This window comes from Suncus etruscus, chromosome 6, assembly GCF_024139225.1.
Source record: "Suncus etruscus isolate mSunEtr1 chromosome 6, mSunEtr1.pri.cur, whole genome shotgun sequence".
In the NCBI taxonomy this organism is placed as follows: Eukaryota; Metazoa; Chordata; class Mammalia; order Eulipotyphla; family Soricidae; genus Suncus; species Suncus etruscus.
Window position 1 is genome coordinate 117,260,433 of NC_064853.1, and position 19,461 is coordinate 117,279,893.

Consider the following 19,461-nt stretch of genomic DNA (forward strand, 5'->3'; position numbering starts at 1 on the left):
TGGTTGGCTTGTATTTGATCAACACAGGTTCATATGATCTCGAGTCCCACCAGGAATGATCCCTGAGTGATCCAAAGAAAAAAATCACTTGGATGTGGTTTCAATCCTTAAGGAACTTAAAACCTAAAATTAAAACTTAAAACCTAGAGCATTCGGGGGCTGTGGTGACAGGTCAATGGGCATGCATGAGACCCAGTTTCAATTCTTAGCACTGTATGATGCCTTGAACACTGCTTAGAGCAGGGGTCTCAAACTCAATTTACCTGGGGGCCAGAGGAGGCAAAGTCAGGGTGAGGCAGGGCCGCATAAGGGATTTTGCTTACCAAATATTCACAATAAAAAAATCGCATTAGTAAGAAAAAAATCGCGGCCAGAGAAATAGCATGGAGGTAAGACGTTTGCCTTTCATGTAGAAGGTCAGTGGTTCGAATCTCGGCATCCCATTTGGTTCCCTGAGCCTGCTAGGAGCAATTTCTGAGCATAGAGCCAGGAGTAACCCCTGAGCGCTGCTGGGTGTGACCCAAAAAACAAACAAAAATTTGGGCCCGGAGAGATAGCACAGCAGCATTTGCCTTGCAAACAGCCAATCCAGGACCAAAGGTGGTTGGTTCGAATCCTGGTGTCCCATATGGTCCCCGGTGCCTGCCAGGAGCTATTTCTGAGCAGACAGCCAGGAGTAACCCCTGAGCTCCGCCGGGTGTGGCCCCCCCCCAAAAAAAAAAAAAAACCCGCAAAAAATCGCATTAAACATTTGCATACCCCGATTTTTTCTTACTAATGCGATCTTTATTGCAATTATTCAGTAAGTGAATAATTGCAAATAGTGCGATATTTGAAGGCCAGCCGTGGGCCGTGAATTTGAGACCCCTGGCTTAGAGCAATCCCTGAGCATCACACAAGCAGGAAGTTCCTCTAAATACACACTGGATGTGATCTAAAACAAAGCAAACAAACCTGAAAACCACAGAACATTCACACTTATGTGCAAAATTAAGAAAAAAAATGTGGGAACAAATTAAAAACATTAATTTCTATAAATATAAAGAAGTATAAAGCAGGAGAGCAGATAAAATCTAATGAAAACAAACAACACTTTAAACATGAAATCTAATTTACTAAAACAGGTTGGGTAGTATGGGGCTGAAAGGGATTAGAAGAGGAGTGATACTGGCCCTTTGTTGACTTAGTAGAGTAACATTGTATTCCCCCCTAAAATATATCAATATTTAACACCTATAAATCAATGCTACTTCAATAATAAAAATAAAAATAATTTAAAGATTATAAAACAAAACCACTGGATTTGCAAATATAAAACCCAAACAGCATCCTTATAAAAAAGAGGAAAACTGGGGCCGGAGCGATAGCACAGAAGTAGGGTATTTGCCTTGCACATAGCCAACCCAGGACAAAATGGCTCAAACCCTGGCATCCCATATGGTCCCCGGAGCCAGCCAGGAGCGATTTCTGAACACAAAGTCAGGAGTAACCCCTGAGTGCCACAGGGTGTGACCCAAAAAAAAAAAAAAAAAAAAAGGAAAACTGAGGCTGGAGCTGTAGTATAGTGGGTAGGGCACTTGCCCTGCATGTGGCTGACCCGGGTTTGAGCACCTCCAGGAATAATTCCTGAGTGCAGAGCCAGAAATAACCAGTGAACATTGCCAGGCATAGCAAAAAAAAAAAAAAAAAAAATTAAAAAGAAAACTTATAGATTCAATTAAGCTTCTAGTAAACTAATATAAAATTTTACTCGCATTACCTGAGTGTAAATAGTAAACTGCCAAACTTGAGGTAAAAGGGGATTATTTTTTCATTAACAATCATGGAGAGTATTAACAAAGTAATTAAGTTAAATGTACACGACCCATTGGATCCCCTTCATGGCCTAACAAGAGAGATGGAGTTCTCCTGTCTTTTCACGCTTCCTGCACGGGTTTTTACCTTCCAGAAGATCACGGGCCAACCCTGGCTCTGCTCCTGTAGAACGAACAAAATCTGAGAGGACTGCATCCATGTCCACAGTCATGTGATCATGAAGTACTTTCAGGCAGCTGATGTACAGGGGACATAGATCAAAATTTAGGCTTCCACCTGAGAAGGAAATAAACACACTTAGACTTAAATTGCATTAAAAAGAGCTGACTATTGTTTGATTTCTGTGGTGTCCAAAACCAAAAGGAAAACTAAACGCTAGCTCGTTCAGCTCAATCCAAAGTATCCAAGAGGAATCTGGAGGGGGCCGGAGCATTAGCACAGTGGGTAGGGTGTTTGCCTTGCATGAGGCTGCCCCAGGTTTGATCCCTACTATCCTATACAGTCGGTCCCCAAGCCTGCCAAGGGCAATTTCTGAGTGCAGAGTCAGAAGTAACCTGTCAGTGCTGCTGGGTGTGGCCCCAAACCAAACCAACCCAAACCAACCAAAACAGAAAAAGGATCCCTAGTTCCTCACAAATTTATTTTCATTAACCACAAAACTGCAATATACTCCAAACAATGCTTTCCTCCTCTTTAATTCCTCCTACATAATTCTGCCATTTTGAGTATCATTTGCTTCATCAACAAAAGCACAGTTGTCAGCCTAGAATAACATTATTCTCTTAACACAGCACCAAGATTATCTTCCGGTCACCTGACGCACCCTGAAGTTAGTTTCAGGAGTTGCTTCTACTCTAGTCTATGCTTCTGAAAGTATGTTTCTAGGGGCCAGAGCTACAGTGGGCAGCACATTTGCCTTGCATGTTGCTGTCCTGGGTTTGATTCCTGGCATCCTAATTGTCCAGAGCCCACCAAAAGTAATCCCTAGGTCAGAGCCAGCAGTAAGAACTGAGCACTGCCAGGTGTGGCATAACAAACAAACAAACAAACAAACAAAAACAAAAACCACCCTAAAAAATAGATTGTTTCTTTTTTCGGTTTTTGGGTCACACTCAAAAACTCAGGGGTTACTCCTGGCTCTATGCTCAGAAATCGCTCCTGGCAGGCTCAGGGGACCATATGGGATGCTGGGATTCAAACCACCTACCTTCTGCATGCAAGTCAAACACCTTACCTTCATGCTATCTCTTCGGCCACAGGTGTATGTTTCTTAGAGTTGGAAGTGTGTACCTTGTTCGATAAGGTGTCCCTAGCATGTATCGCCGGGCACTTAGCATTAATGCCTTCAGTAAATATTTACTGAATGAATGAGGACTATAGGTGGAAGAACCCTAAGACTGACTGACCAGTGCTCTGGGGCTGAGGAAAAAGGAGAAGCAAACTGATAAAAGGACTCAGAAAAAAAAACCAAAATTGAACATGCTATTATGAAAAGTCAAACTTTGCCAATTTCATGAGCTCAGATATTTATTTCTCTTTGTGTCCCCTTAAATCTGAGAAGTCTCCCAAGAGTTTCTTAGCTATTCTTCCACTTTTTCTTTTTTTCTCTCTTTCTGGTGGTATTCCTTCAATTTGGAGTTTATTCCTCTTAGGCAGCATGTCTTTATCCACTCACAGCACTTGGCTGTCCAGTATGTTCTCTGAGAAAGATCTCATTTTACAAACTTGTTTCTGACAGAATCTATGTCCCTACCTGGGAATCTGGCACAAATCCACACACCGCTTCAGCAGTAGAGCTGAAGAAGTAAGGTGTCCAATCCTGAAAACGGACTCCACCTCAGACAGGTCTCCAGTTCTGTCTACCACATCACTCATGCCCTAACTTTGGGGAAGCATTGCGAGAAGTCTGAGGGCTAGAGTGTCAATAGGGAGGGCATTTATCTTAAATATGGTCGACCCAGTTTCAATCCCTGGCATTCCTTATGGTCCCTGAGCACTGCTAGGAATAATTTCTGAGTAAAGTGTCAGGAGTCAGCCCTCAGCACTGCTAGGTGTAGTCCTTACTCCCAATTAAAGAGGAACATTCTGGAGGATAACTGGTACCTCTTTAGGAACACCTTGTGTGTACTTGGAAATGACTCTTGGATCCTTTTTAGTCACACAAATTCCTATCCCAGGATATAGCATATTTAGATTCACAGTTAGTTCCTGATTTCCTGCATTCCTTAAAAATACAAAAATGCGGGCCCGGAGAGATAGCACAGCGGCGTTTGCCTTGCAAGCAGCCAATCCAGGACCAAAGGTGGTTGGTTCGAATCCCGGTGTCCCATATGGTCCCCCCCCGTGACTGCCAGGAGCTATTTCTGAGCAGACAGCCAGGAGTAACCCCTGAGCACCGCTGAGTGTGGCCCAAAAACAAAAACAAAAAACAAAAAAAAAATACAAAAACGCAACTAAAGAGTAGTAATGTGCAGATGATAAATCCAGTAGGTCTTAACTTGAAGATAATGTGGGGGTTGTTTTTCTTCTTCTTTTTTAGTTTTGGGGCCACAGCTGGGAATGCTCAGGGCTTACTCCTGGCTCTGTGGGCTCTGTGCTCAGGAATCACTCCTGACAGGGTCAGGGAACCATAGAGGTGTCGGGGATTGATTTCACATCAGCCATCCATAAAACAAGTACCCTGCCCACTGTACTCTCTCTGGCAAACAATAAATATATGTTTTAGACTCTAAAACATTTTTCTCTAAAATTTAGAGAAAAATAATGTAACTACCATCACATTATCACCTGTAATTACTGTATCAGAAGTCCAAAAGTTGCCATGAGAAAAGACGTTTCATTCGTAAATGGTCAAATGACTCCACAGAGTTTCAGTGGCCTCCAGCGTACTCTAGGTGTCAATTCAGTTTCTAACAGGAACTTCTTCCTTTTACTATTGTTTCTGAAACTATGAACCTTAAATTCTCTTTTGGTCCGTGTATTATCAATATCTAATTTAACTCCATTTCAGTCTCACAAGAATTGGAAAATACAGATAATATATGAAGAGATTTTGATCAAAACTATTCTAAATTTGAGGGGCCGGGTAGGTGGCGCTGGAGGAAAGGTGTCTGCCTTGCAAGCGCTAGCCAAGGAAGGACCGAGGTTCGATCCCCCGGTGTCCCATATGGTCCCCCCAAGCCAGGGGCGATTTCTGAGCACATAGCCAGGAGTAACCCCTGAGCGTCAAACGGGTGTGGCCCAAAAACCAAAAAAAAAAAAAAAAAAAAAAAGACTATTCTAAATTTGAGACCAGAGTGATAGTACAGTGGGTAGGACACTTGCCTTGCACATGGCTGACCTAGGTTTGATCCTCAACACCCCATATGGTACAAAACCCTGGAGTTAATCCAGAGTGCAGAGATACAAGTAAGCCCTGAGCACTACCAGGTGTGGCCCCCAAAGAAACAAACAAACAATATATCAATACTTAAGAGTTCCTTCATGACCCATAACAGAATTAGTGGCTTTTGCCTTCCCTAATGTAAGTGAGGAAACTCTTTAATGTTATGATTCTCATAGGCCCAGGAGCTGGTAGCTGTCCAGAACTTATGTGGGTAAATAATACAAAACCAAAAGTATCACTACAGGGCCAAATCAATAGTACAGTACCTAGGGTACTTCACCTTCAAGTTGACCAGGTCCCATCCCTGGCACTATTTATGATCCCTGAGTGTAAAGCAAGAAGTCCTGGGTATCGGCTCCTCTGACCCCAAAAAGTATATTTTGATTCCCCCCTTACAATAAAAAGGAAAGAAATTTAGCAAAGTCACTAAAGAAACTAAAGTCACCTTGTTAACTTTTTAAAAATCAATGTGGTAAACATACAACCACACGAAACAGAACCAACAAAAAAGGTGCTCAGGAGACAAGAGCAGGATTATTTATGCTCCAGGTCTGTAAATTTCATGTTTAATCCCAGCCAGATAAAGGATTCTTTAATCCCAGCCAGATAAAGGATTCTTAGCTGAGGAGTCTGTAGAAACCATTACTGTCAACATATAAAAAGAATGCCAAGATAGGCATTCTTTCAAAATATTCTTAAGTAGTACAGCATTCTCTAGAATAGCATGCTCAAAATCTTGAATCATTAAAGCAAATCTCTTGACAGTATATTTTGTCTCCAGGTAGAAGGGTGCTGCTCTTGGAACCCCAGCTCAAGGGGAGGAGAGGGTATTTGTTACATCACCACCAACACCCAGTTGGAGCTTTTCAAATTCTAAATTGGAGTATCTAAGACAAGGTCTAAGACTTGCCATTCTTGGCTCTTTGTCAGCACACTTTAAGGAAAACATTGTGAAACATTGCTTTCAAACTTTCTGATGGAACAGAAGAGTCTCTCAAACTGATTAGTACTTAGACAAATCCACATTGCAACCAAATCCTCCAACCTTCTCAATGGAAGGGCCTCAGTAATCTGTAAAACTGTGTAATCAGCCTAGGACATCCGAGCAAAATACCAACCAGTATTCACATGAACACAAGCATTCATGGGGAGCTGGTGAGAACGACTTCCGATACCAATCAGCTCCTAGGAAATGCTCTGATAGGCTGGGGGCCTCTCCAGCAGTGTTTGGGGACCTCAGGGCCACTTGCAGTAGTGGTTGGCCTGGGTGTGCAGACTGACAGTACTCAGGCCCTGCAGTGCTGGCCATAGACTGATGGGGCCAAGGGGTAGCCAATGATGCTTGGAGGGAATAAGGAGAAGAAGCTTCAGTGCAAAAAGCAGGCAAGCCTCACGTCCAGAGAAAATGCTTTTAAATTAAACTTTTTTAAATTATTTTTTTTGGGGGGAGGGAGCTTTGATGGCTTCACCTAGAATACTGCATCCAACCAGACTCCCTCCCTTTCAGGTTTGAAGGAAGTATATATAGCTTCACAGATAAATAACAGCTCAAAACTTTGCAGACTCAAAACCAGCCTTAAAAGAAAAACTGAAGTCAACTTTAAGACAAGACAGATCAACAGACACACCAAACTTCTACACAAAGATGACACTAAATCCCATGACAATTATCTCTCTCAACATCAATGGACTAAATGTACCTGTTAAGAGATAGAGTGGCAAAATAAATAAATTAAAAAAAACTGAATCCAACATTTTGATGCCTACAAGAGACACATCTGAATAGTCAGAACAAACATGGACTCAAAATCAAAGGCTGGAGGAAAATCATCATCCATCACTTCTATATAAGGGTCGACCCTTTAAATCTTTTGTTTGTTTGTTTTTTGGGCCACACCCATTTGATGCTCAGGGGTTACTCCTGGCTAAGTGCTCAGAAATTGCCCCTGACAAAGACCTACCACTGCTTTGGCATTGACTTACTCCAAAGAGTGCTCCCAACACCCAGACGACTCAGCAACAGTCTGCATGAAGGGCAGATCAGCCTGACATCAATGAAAGAAATGCACAGAACCCAGAGTCTTTAAATATAAGAATCTGATACCAACAATAGCTAAAGTGTGAAAAAGTTTCACTGGGACCTTGAGAATGACTGGAGTTAAATGGACTGGTATGCCTGGAACCCAGAGTCGGTCTTATGCCAATAAACTTCTGTGGTGAGGCCTTTTTGTAATCAGGTCAAGGATTTTTTTTCCATTTTCCCCATTTTTCTGGACCTATGCAAACAACGGCGATTGCCACTATCACACCTTTATTATATATTTTTTACTCTTATCCTTTAAGAAAAGAAAATACAACTTACTGAACTTAAAAACAAATAACTGTAGTAGAATGCCTGTCTCGAATACAGGCAGGGGATGGTAAGGGGGGAGGGGGTAATGTTACACTGGTGAAGGGAGGGTATTCTGGTAATGACTGTAACCCAACTATGATCATGTTACTTAAATAAAAAATATATTAAAAAAATTATATAGGTATATATATTTATATATACCTGTTTTCTTAAAAAAAAAAAAAAAAGAAAGAAAGAAATTGCCCCTGGCTTGGGGGGACCATATGGGACACCAGGGGATTGAACCTTGGTTGTGATCTTTCCTTGGCTTTCCTTGGCTAGCGCTTGCAAGGCAGACACCTTACCTCTAGCGCCACCTCCCGGCCCCTGACCCTTTAAATCTTATCCCTTTCCTGTCAGCCTTCCCATTCTATTCCTTAACTTTTTATGTTGCCTCAAGACATGTTCATTAAGACTAACCATTTATTCTTTTTGCTTTGGTTTTGGAGGCTACACCCAGGGTATTGGAGGAGTCATTGCCTGCAGCACTAGGGCTCTAACCCAGGGCTCCAGCAAGCAAAGCTTGAGCACTTGCCCTTCTGAACCATCCTCCTAGTCCTAAACCAGGGGTCTCAAACTCAGTTTACCTGGGGGCCGCAGGAGGCAAAGTCAGGGTGATCCTTGAGTGCAAAGTCAGTAGTAAGCCTTGAACATTGGGGGGTGTGACCCAAACAACTAAAACAAAACAAAACAAAAAAAGATTCCTCTAGGGCAGGGCCACAAAATGTTGTACGGAGGGCCGCAAATGGCCCACGGGCCACGAGTTTGAGACCCCTGTAACACATCAGTGTCTGCCATGTTCTCTGGATCAAAACTCATACTGTTCCTTGGATCATGCACTCAGGTCAGGATTACAAAAACAACAATAAACGAGAAACAATAAGGGCTGGGGACTTCAAACTTACAATGGTCATTTGTAATGGTCACAATACAATAGCATATTATAATGATCCTACAATGAGTCAGGAAGTGAAGTTACATGTATGAACCAGAGAGTGAGTCAGAACTAAAACAGGAAATTGGAAAGAATATTCTGAGCAGAGGAAATAGGTACTGTATTTGCCGGCGTATAAGACCGGGCGTATAAGATGACCCCCTAATTTTGAGGTTAAAACATAGGTTTAGGCCTATATTCCCTGTATCAGACAGAACGTTCCTGTGCTGCATGTGCTGCATACACATGTGTTCCTGTGCTCATGTACCACAGTAAGCCAATCACAACAAGCAAAGGTTCAAAGGTTATACTGTCATAGACTTCCTCTCTGACTCTGGCCAATCTGAGCAGGCTTTTTACAGTGTAGATTCGGGTCCAGAACATTGTCTAATTTGCATGCATGAAAAGCCTGCTTGGATTGGCTGAGTTAAGAGAGGCGGTCTGAGCAGCCTGGCAGTGATTGGTGCAGGATCAAGTTGGAAAATTTGTTTTGTGGCAATATTCAGAAAATTTTTGTTTAGTGGCATATTGAAACATTTTTCGGGATATACTCGGCGTATAAGACAACCCCCGATTTTCGGCTGACCTTTTTTTGTTTCAAAAGTCATCTTATACGCCGGAAAATACAGAATCCAAGTTCTATGGAAGGAAGGAGGGAAGAGTCCAGAGAAAAGTGTGAAACAATGAGACAGGCTATTAAAAAGTAGAGAGAAGGGGGAATAGGTGTGATCAAATGTGAATTATTAACACATTACATAATGCAATAGTATTTTAACAAAAATAAGATATCAATTTTGAAAAATACCCAAACTCCTATTTTAACAAATGAAAACTCTTCATGTACTGGTTCTACCTAATTTTTTTGGGGGGGGTGGGCTGGGGACAGGACACTACAGGAAATGGGGGTTAGGGCCATGGTTGGAAATGCTCAGGGATCTCTCCTGGCAGGAATTAGGGGACCACTGCATGCAGTACTGGAGGCTGAACCAGGGTTGGCTATGTGCAAGGCCAGCAACTCCTTACCTGATGGACTCTCTCTCTCTGGCCTCCTCCTAATATTGGGGCTCTTTTACTTTTGGTTTTTGTTTTGGGGCTACACCTGGCAGTGCTCAGGTGTTACTACTCCTGGCTCTGCACTCAGTAATCACTCCTGGTCAGTCCCGGGTGGCCGCGTGCAAGGCAAACTCCCTACTGCTTGCTGTGCTATCACTCTGGCTCCTCTTTTACTTGGGCCCTTTTTATCCTGGCAGTTTTTCAAGTACACTGTGTCCTTCTGTTCCCCCTGCTTAGATGACAGCTGACCTAGCATGCGGCTTTGTCTGTCTCTTTCTTTTGGCTTCATCCATGCCATCCTCATGTTCTACAAGTAAGATATACTAGCCTATCAAGGCAATCATTTAAGACTACGATGAATATCATTACATTTGCAAATTCTTTTTTGCCTTTCTGAGTGAAATTACCCATTTCCTTCTTGTGCTCTGGTTGTCATATTATTTGCCACACAGTATTTATATTTATTTAACAATTTGAGGACTGAGTTTGGTCTTGTTCATCTTGGAACCCAGCACATAGTAGGCATGCTTCATTTCTACTCAGATGAGAGTAATTTTATTTGTACAGCAACACACACACACAATAGTACTACTGATAATCTGTATCATAAGGAGGTAAGTCTAAGGTTTACATAATCATATTTGCAACAGATTTCAAACTGGTATTTAATCTGAATCATTTGCATGCTTAAAGATTTACAGAGACAAAAATGACTCCAAATTCAATGACGATTGTAGATACCAAGCTATGTCAAAATGCCTCACACTGTCTCTAGCATCTCCTTCCAGTGCCAGCCCACACTCTCCAGAAGCACTGACTTGTTTAGCTGCATGAGTCCTTTCCATTCCACCCAAAACTTGATAGGAAACAATGACATTCTCAAAGGTCAGATTCTCAAGGAATAGAGAGAAAGCAGAGGGGCAGAAGCCCTCAGAAATGTCTTTCAATTCTGATGAAGTACAAGGAAGAGATGAAAGACAGTTAGAAATGTGTTGTACTTAACATGGGTCTTTCTCATTATAAATGACTACTACCTCACTCCCTGTCTGCTTTCCTGCTTTCCCGAGTGAGGCAGCCAAGAAGATGACAGCGAAAATAATCTCTTCAGGGGCCAGCACAGGGTAAGCTGTCTCCATCCAATAGGGTAGAGCCAGAGGAGCACACTGCTCTGCTTGGCAGCTGCCCGCATCTTCTAGCACATGAACCCCACCACAACATGTAGTAAGAACTACATCGTAAATGTGACAATGGGGAAAAAGGCATGACAACACCATGCATAGAGAATAAAGATGGCAGCTCTGATGACCTGAAAAGTACCGACCACCTGGTTAGCTCCTCAGATAGGGAGTTTAGAGTAGAAATATGGAGGATGTTCAGAACTCAAGGAAAGCATAGCTGGAGCTGAATAGACTACAAAGATGGAAATCAGAAAACTCCAAGCTGAAATAACGGGACTGAAAATTTGGTAGATGAGGTGAAGGCCTCAATGAAAAGCCTCTCCAACAGAGTGGCAGCAGCTGAGAACAGAACAACTCCATACCCTACAGTAGAGAAAATTGGAAAGGAGCCTTAAAGCAAATGATCAGACAATGGAAAAAAAAATGCTCAAAGAATGGGAACAGATGAAAATAGAAGTCTTGGATAAACTCAAAAGAACAACGTAAGAATCACTGGTGTCCCAGAGACCCAGGAAGAAAATCCCCAGAAAGAATCAACAGTCAAGGAGATCATTACAGAGAAAGTCCCAGAGCTAAAGAACACATGCAACCAAATCCGGGATACCCGAAGAATTCCAGCTAAAAGAGACCTGAAGAAAAGCATCCCAAGACACATCCTAGTCACAACAATAAATCCCACAGATAGAGGTACAATACTGAAAGCAGCAAGATCAAAATGAGAAATTACATTCAATGGAGCATCCTTAAGATTTACAGCAGAGGGCCGGAGAAATAGCATGGAGGTAAGGCGTTTGCCTTTCATGCAGGAGGTCATCGGTTCAAATCCCGGCATCCCATATGGTCCCCTGTGCCTGCCAGGAGCAATTTCTGAGTCTGGAGCCAGGAATAACCCCTGAGCACTGCCGGGTGTGACCCAAAAACCACAAAAAAAAAAAAAAAAAGATTTACAGCAGACCTGTCACAAGAAACCGTTAAGGCCAGAAGTCAGTGGTGGGATAGAGTGACAAAACTCAAGGAAATGACGGCTTCATCTAGAATACTTCACCCAGCCATACTCACTTTAAGGTTTGAAGGATATATACATAACTTCATAGATCAACAGCAGCTCAGAAACTTTACAGACTCAAAACCAGCCTTGAAAGATAAACTGAAAGGTCTACTTTAAGACAAGACAGGCCTAAAGACACACTTAACTTCTACACAAAGATGGCTCTAAATCCCAGGACAATTATCTCAACATCAACCGGCCAAATGCACCAGTTAAGAGACAGAGTAGCAAAATGAATCAAAAAGCTGAATCCAACATTTTGGGGATTATAAGAAACACATCTGAATAGTCAGAACAAACACAGACTCAAAATCAAAGTTGTAAGCACACATCAGGAAGGAAGAAGGGGCCTATATAAATAGCTTAATGACACTGCTCATAAAATTAGAAAACGATCAACAAAATGAATCCAAAATAAGTAGGCAGAAGGAAATAACAAAGCTTAGAGCAGAGATTAATGAAATGGAAACCCAAAAAATAATCTGAAAGATCAACAACAGAAAAAGTTGTTTTTTTGAAAAAAATAAAGATTGATAAACCACAAACAAAACTCAAAGAAAGAGAGAGAGAGAAATTTAATAAACCAAATTAGAAATGAAAAGGGGGAAATCACTACAGATAATACAGAGATCCAAAGGATAATCAGAGACTACTTTGAGAAACTATGCCATGAAACATGAGATCCTGGAAGAAATGGGGGGGGGGGGAGAATAAAAAAAGAGAAATACAAGACATTATAATAATGCCCAGAGAAAGTAGAGATGAGGGCCGGATGGACTGGCTCAAGATATGAAGCTCACCACAGAGTGGTGAATGCAGTTAGAGAAATGACAACAATGTTAATGAGTGAGAGAAGTGGAATGTGTGTCTCAAATACAGGGAGAGGAAGGAGGTAAATGGGTTTCAGCTGTCATTTATCCCTGAGAAATTGTACAACCAAGGTCTAGATCAGGGGTCTCAAACTCACGGCCACGAGCCGTTTGCGGCCCTCCGTAAAACATTTTGTGGCCCTGCCCTAGAAGAATCTTTTTTTGCTTTGTTTTGTTTTAGTTGTTTGGGTCACACCCCCCAATGTTCAAGGCTTACTACTGACTTTGCACTCAAGGATCACCCTGACTTTGCCTCCTGCAGCCCCCAGGTAAATTGAGTTTGAGACCCCTGGTCTAGATGAACAAATATTTGCACAGCTACCTGTAAATAGGGCTTCCATTTTACTGTCACTTTTTTTTGGGGGGTCACACCCGGCAGCACTCAGGGTTACTCTTGGCTCTGTGCTCAGAAATCACTCCTGGCAGGCACGGGGGGGGGGGGGGACCATATGGGATGCTGGAATTCAAAGCACCGCCCTTCTGCATGCCAGGCAAATGCCCTACCTCCATGTTATCTCTCCGGCCCATACCATTTTTTTTTTTAGCTTTAAAGGCATTTTCACAAATATGCCCTGATTCAATGCAAGTTAAATACCCTGAGGTTTTTTAAATCTCTACATAGCATGGATCTTGGACTTAAGTATTCTGAAAACAGGCTTATATGTTTTTCCAGGGATTTACAGCAGGATCAATTTAGACTAGCTAACCAAATACAACAGGATAAAAGAACTCAGTATTACGCTCTTAAAAAGGTACCCACGGGGCCAGAGAGATAGCATGGAGGTAGGGCATTTGCCTTTCATGCAGAAGGTTGTTGGTTCAAATCCTGGCATCCCATATGGTCCTCGAGCCTGCCAGGAGTGATTTCTGAGCATGGAGCCAGGAGTAACCCCTGAGCACTGCCGGGTGTGACCCAAAAACAAAACAAAACGAAAGGTACTCACGCTTACCACACAGTCTACTTGCCACAACAATCCTCTAACCATACCAACTCAACATCATATTTCTTTTTTGGTGTGTGTGTGGGGGGGGCACACCCAGCAGTGCTCAGGGTCACTCCTGGCTCAGTGCTTAAAAATCACTCCTGGGGCCCGGAGAGATAGCACAGCGGCGTTTGCCTTGCAAGCAGCCGATCCAGGACCAAAGGTGGTTGGTTCGAATCCCGGTGTCCCATATGGTCCCCCGTGCCTGCCAGGAGCTATTTCTGAGCAGACAGCCAGGAGTAATCCCTGAGCAACGCTGGGTGTGGCCCAAAAACCAAAAAAAAAAAAAAAAAAAAAAATCACTCCTGGCAGGCTCAAGGGATAATATGGGATGCTGAGGAGGGGATCGAACCTGGGTCTGGTTGGCCGAGTGCAAGGCAAACGCCCTAATTGCTGTGCTATGGCTCTGGCCCTGGCCCCAATACTATCTTTCTATTTCCGATTTCAGAGGAAGTTAAAGCACAGAGAAAGGCAGGCTAGGAAGATCCTAGGTTAGGCGCTGCCTTGCAAGCTTGAGGCTGACTTCTAAGATTGATCCTTAGCATCTCACACAGGAGTATAAGACCCACAGCTCTGTTGTTTAGCTTCAAAGGTGTCACAACCAAGAACGCAATCCCCAACACCACAGTCAACAGCTGTGCAGCCATAAACACTGCAATTTAGAAGTGTGTGAGCAAAGTAGGTATTAAACCACTAAACCAATTCCAGAAACATGGACTGAATAGCACAACAGACAGACAGCATTTCATTCTACACACTCCAGTTACTGCTGAGAATACTGAGAAGCAGATGAGTGAGACCACAACTTGCTAGAAACTCTATCAGGAACCAGAGAGAGAGTGCAGTGGGTAGGGGACTGACCTGGCATGCAGATGACCCAGGTTCCATACCTGAGCCCACCAGAAGTGATCCCTGAGAAGAAAGCCAAAAATAAGACATGAGCTCTGCCAGATGTGGTCCAAAAAAACAAAAATACAGAATGAATTTTTTTTACTAACCAAAATCATATATTCATTTCCAAGAATATGAATCATCAGAAGTTGAAAGTCAATGTTTCTGAAGATAAAACAAGTTTCCTGATCAAATAATTTCTGTTCCATTAACCTTACTACTTAGGAAGGTCAAAAACTGTTCAGAATTGAAACTTGTTTTGTTTTGTTTTGTTCAGGGGTAACACTTTGCTCTGCTCAGGGCTTACTTCTAGCTCAGCATTCAGAAATCATTCCTGGCAGGACTTGGGACCACACTCAGTGCTGGGGATTGGACCTGAGCATTGCAGGTAAGGTACTTGCTTGTGGCTAGCCTGAGTTCAATCCTCAGCACTGTATGCAGTCCTACAAGCACTACCAGGAGTGATCCCTGAGCACAGAATCAGAATAAGCCCTGAGCACCACCCGACATGACACACACACACACACAAAAAAAAATAGAGACAGTCCTCTAACTTATCAAAGCTCAGGCCCGAGAGATAGTATGGAGGTAGGGCATTTGCCTTGCATGGAGAAGAATGGCAGTTCGAATCTAGGCATCCCATGTGGTTCCCCCCCAACCCATGCCTGCCAGGAGCAATTTCTGAACGTAAAGCCAGGAGTAAACCCTGAGCACAACCCCCCAAAATCAAAGCTCCAAACTAGGTTAACAAAAAAGTGAAGCAACAAGCACTTTCAATTTTATTAAATAGTAAATGATTATGTTTATCAACAACAGCACAGGACAACAACAAGTCAGTAGCTTTCCGACAGTGAACATTTATTACTCACCAAGTATCAAGCTCTGCTTAAACACACCCCACATAAATTATCTAATAAATCACCTCATGAGGTATTTGCCGATACTCCTGGATTCCCTGTATTAAAAAATTCCAACAGGGGTCAGAGCGAGTACAGAGATGAGGGTGCTTGCTTTGTAAGTGGCCAACCCAGCTTTGATCCCTGGCACCATATATTGTTCCTAGTCTACCAGGAATGAATCTTGAGTAGAAAGCCAAGAGTAACTTCTGAGTAGGGCCAGGTATGGTCCAAAACTTTTAATTAATTGATTGATTAAAAATTCCAATACTTGCAACCTTGATCTCACCCAATTCTTTTTTTTTTTTTTTTTTTTTTTGGTTTTTGGGCCACACCTGTTTGCCACTCAGGGGTTACTCCTGGCTATGCGCTCAGAAATCGCCCCTGGCTTGGGGAGACCATATGGGACGCCGGGGGATCGAATCGCGGTCCGTCCTACGCTAGCGATTGCAAGGCAGACACCTTACCTCTAGTACCACCTTCCCGGCCCCTGATCTCACCCAATTCTTGAAATCCAATTCCTACTGGAACTCAACTCCTTTATCTTTAGTTTGTTTGAAATTTTTTTTGTTTGTTTTTTGGGCCACGCCTGGAAGTGCCCAGGGGCTACTCTTGGCTCTGCACTCAGAAATTGCTCCTGGCAGGCTAGGGGCCCATATGGGATGCTGGGTCTGTTCCGGGTAGGCCACGTGCAAGGCAAAAGCCCTATCGCTGTGCTATAGCTCTGGCCCTATCTTTAGAATTTTTAAATGTTTTCTACAGGGTGATGCTCATAAAAAATCCAGGAGATGACAATTAAAAACACCAAAGTGGGGCTGGAGCAGTGGCACAAGTGGTAAGGCGTTTGCCTTGAGGCGCTAATTTAGGACAGACTGTGGTTGAATCCCCCAGCATCCCATATGGTCTCCCAAGCCAAGAGCGATTTCTGAGCAAATAGCCAGGAGTAACCCCTGAGTCTCACTGGGTGTGAACCCAAATCAAAACCAACCAACCAAAGAAACAACCACTGAAGTGTGGGCCAGAGCGATAGCAAAGCAGGAGGGCATTTGCCTTGCACACAGCTGACCCAGGATGGACCTGGGTTTAATCCTCGGCTTCCCACATGGTCCCCCAAGCCAGGAGTGATTTCTGAGCACATAGCTAGAAGTCACCCTTGAGCATCACCGGGTTGGCCCAAAACCAAACGAACAAACAAAAAACACTGAAGTATGTATTTTGCATGAAGGAATCCTGGAGTCGAGACCCAGCAATGCACAATACCCTGGATATTCCTGAGTGACATCACACCATACCCCCCAAATATTCCTTTTTTTAATTTTGGAGAGTGTTGAGCAGTCTGATGGCCATACCTAATGGTGTACAGGACTTACTTCTGCTCTGCACTCAAGAATTACTCCTGACAGGGCTTGAGGGAATATACAGAGTGCTTGGGATTGCATTCGGGTCAGCCCTGAACAAGGCAAGCACCCTAGCCACTGTACTATTGCTTCAACCCCCCCCCTTTTTTTTTTTTGGTTTTTCGGCCACACCCATTTGATGCTCAGGGGTTACTCCTGGCTAAGCGCTCAGAAATTGCTCCTGGCTTGGGGGGGGTCCATATGGGACTCTGGGGGATCGAACCGCGGTCCTTCCTTGGCTAGCGCTTGCAAGGCAGACAACTTACCTCTAGCGCCACCTCGCCGGCCCCACAATCCCAATTTTTTTTAAGTTCATTTTTTTGTTTTTTTTTTTTTGTTTTTTGGGCCACACCTAGCGGTGCTCAGGGGTCACTCCTGGCTGTCTGCTCAGAAATAGCTCCTGGCAGGCACGGGGGACCATATGGGACACCGGGATTCGAACCAACCACCTTTGGTCCTGGATCGGCTGCTTGCAAGGCAAACACCGCTGTGCTATCTCTCCGGGCCCTTTTTTTAAGTTCTTAACTCCACAATAAATACTACTCATCTCAGAAATAACGCAGTAATAGCCATAGTATTAACTAAATAATATCTTGAAAATCATACCAGATAAGGAATAAAAGAGAATAACAATTTTTATTTTAACTGAACCAAAGACACTGGATTTTAATATTCTTTCCAACCTCGAGACTATTTTTTTGACCCCTGGTCGAGGGATAGTACCCTCAATTTGAATGGTCTGCAGACAGCAATTTGATCCAAGTTACCAGTGAACAGGGGGAATGAGAAAAAAATTCCAACTGGTATGATTACATTACAATCTTAACAACACATTACTCACCATTGTGCTACAAGAAAGAACTTGCAAGTGGGCAAGGAACTTTCAAGAAGCCAAGGAAACAAAGACTGTCTCAGTCCTTAAAGCACAAACATCTCCAAATGCCACAGCAAGGCACTGTCTGGGCAGTTAGGAGTGGGCTAAAAGGAAGTAGGAAAAAAGGAGAGGAAAAGCACTGTTGGGTAGGTGTGCTTCTTAGCTCTCAGATACATCTCTTTCTTGGGCTCATGGAGAACCACCCTGACAATGAAATACAGGAATCCCACCTTATTTGTATAATGAGATGTAATTACAGAGGACATGCAATCTAGCTCAATGGCAGCATAATACAATAAAATGGCTTCAGACATTTTCTTTAAGATACATAGAACAGATATGACTATTTCTGAACACTAGTGTCTCTCTCTGCTCTCTTCTCTTCTCTCTCTCTTCTCTCTCTCTCTCCCTCCCTCCCTCCCTCCCTCCCTCCCTCCCTCCCTCCCTCTCTCTCTCTCTCTCTCTCTCTCTCTCTCTCTCTCTCTCTCTCTCTCTCTCTCGAGCCACACCTGGCAGTGCTCAGGGGATAACTCTGGCTCTAAGTTCAAAATAGTTCCGGGTAGGCTTGGGGGTCCATATGGGATGTGGGGGATGCCGGGAATTGAACCCGGGTCCATCCCAGGTCAGTTGTGTGCAAGGCAATTGCTCTTCCGCTGTGCTATCAATCACTCTGGCCCCTGGCTTTGTTTTCTTTTTTTGTTTGTTTGTTTTGTTTTGTTTTGTTTTTTGGGTCACACCTGGCAGTGCTCAGGGGTTACTCCTAGCTCTGTGCTCAGAAATCGTTCCTGGCAGGCTCAGGGGACCATATGGGAGGCCAGGATTGGAACCACTGACTTTCTGCATACAAGGCAAATGCCTTACCTCCATGCTATCTCTCCGGCCCTAATGCCCTGTTTTCTTGCTTTGTGAAGTTGGGCAATCATTGTAAGGTTCTGTGTCTTAGCAGGGACCTCCTCAGACAGGTACTACAAAAGCCTTAGATTAGAACTATAAACAGTGCCCAAGGCATTAAAGTGATAGTACAGGGTAGGGTAGGGTGCTTGCCTTATATGCAACCAACCCAGGTTTGATCCTCAGCATCCTATATTGTCCCCTAAGCACTGCCAGCAATGATCTCTTGAGTAGTTAGGAGTAACATCTGAGCAACTCCAAGTATGACACTCCCCTCAAAAAGAATGAAAACAACAACAACAACAACAACCCATCCATAAGCAGACCTAAGGTTATCCTATGGAATTGGGTTTTTTTGAGGCTTTTTCGTTTGTTTTTTGTTTTGAAGAACACACACACACACCCAGTGTACTGTGCTCAAGACCCTATCTGTTATACTATCACTCCTGCCATATGGAATTGTTCCAAGTATTAAATGTAACATGTTTAGTACAGGGTAGGATTTCACTATTAGTTTTCAAGCTGAAGAGGCAGCCCAAAGTCTGATGAGCACATGCTGTGAGCACGAGTTCTGGGTTTGATTGCTGGTACCACATAGTTGGTTCCTTCCCCACAAGCCAGTAGTAGACTCTGAGCACCACCTCATGTGGCCCCAAAACCAAAAAAGTAATCAGCAAAATTTAAAAGTAGTAAAGCTTTCTTCCCTCTACTCTCTGACCAGTTCTAGCAGAAATGTCAAGCAAGGATTAAGAGGGGCTAAGCAGAAACTGAGCATTGTAAGATGTTTACTGATTTGGGAACTCATCATAAAATCCAGGACATTTATTCTTGGCAGGCAAAATATTACCAGTGCCA

General features: G+C 43.3%; 1 protein-coding gene across 1 annotated transcript in view; it reads right to left on the minus strand.

Annotated features, from left to right (window-relative positions):
* The window catches only part of OTUD7B (OTU deubiquitinase 7B), a 71,825-nt gene that overhangs the window by 33,526 nt on the left and 18,838 nt on the right, over nucleotides 1–19,461 (minus strand). Inside the window, exon 2 of the mRNA XM_049775695.1 lies at nucleotides 1,942–2,091. Coding sequence (XP_049631652.1) covers nucleotides 1,942–2,026 — 85 coding nt within the window. The 5' untranslated portion in view covers nucleotides 2,027–2,091. The remainder of the gene's footprint in view (nucleotides 1–1,941; nucleotides 2,092–19,461) is intronic.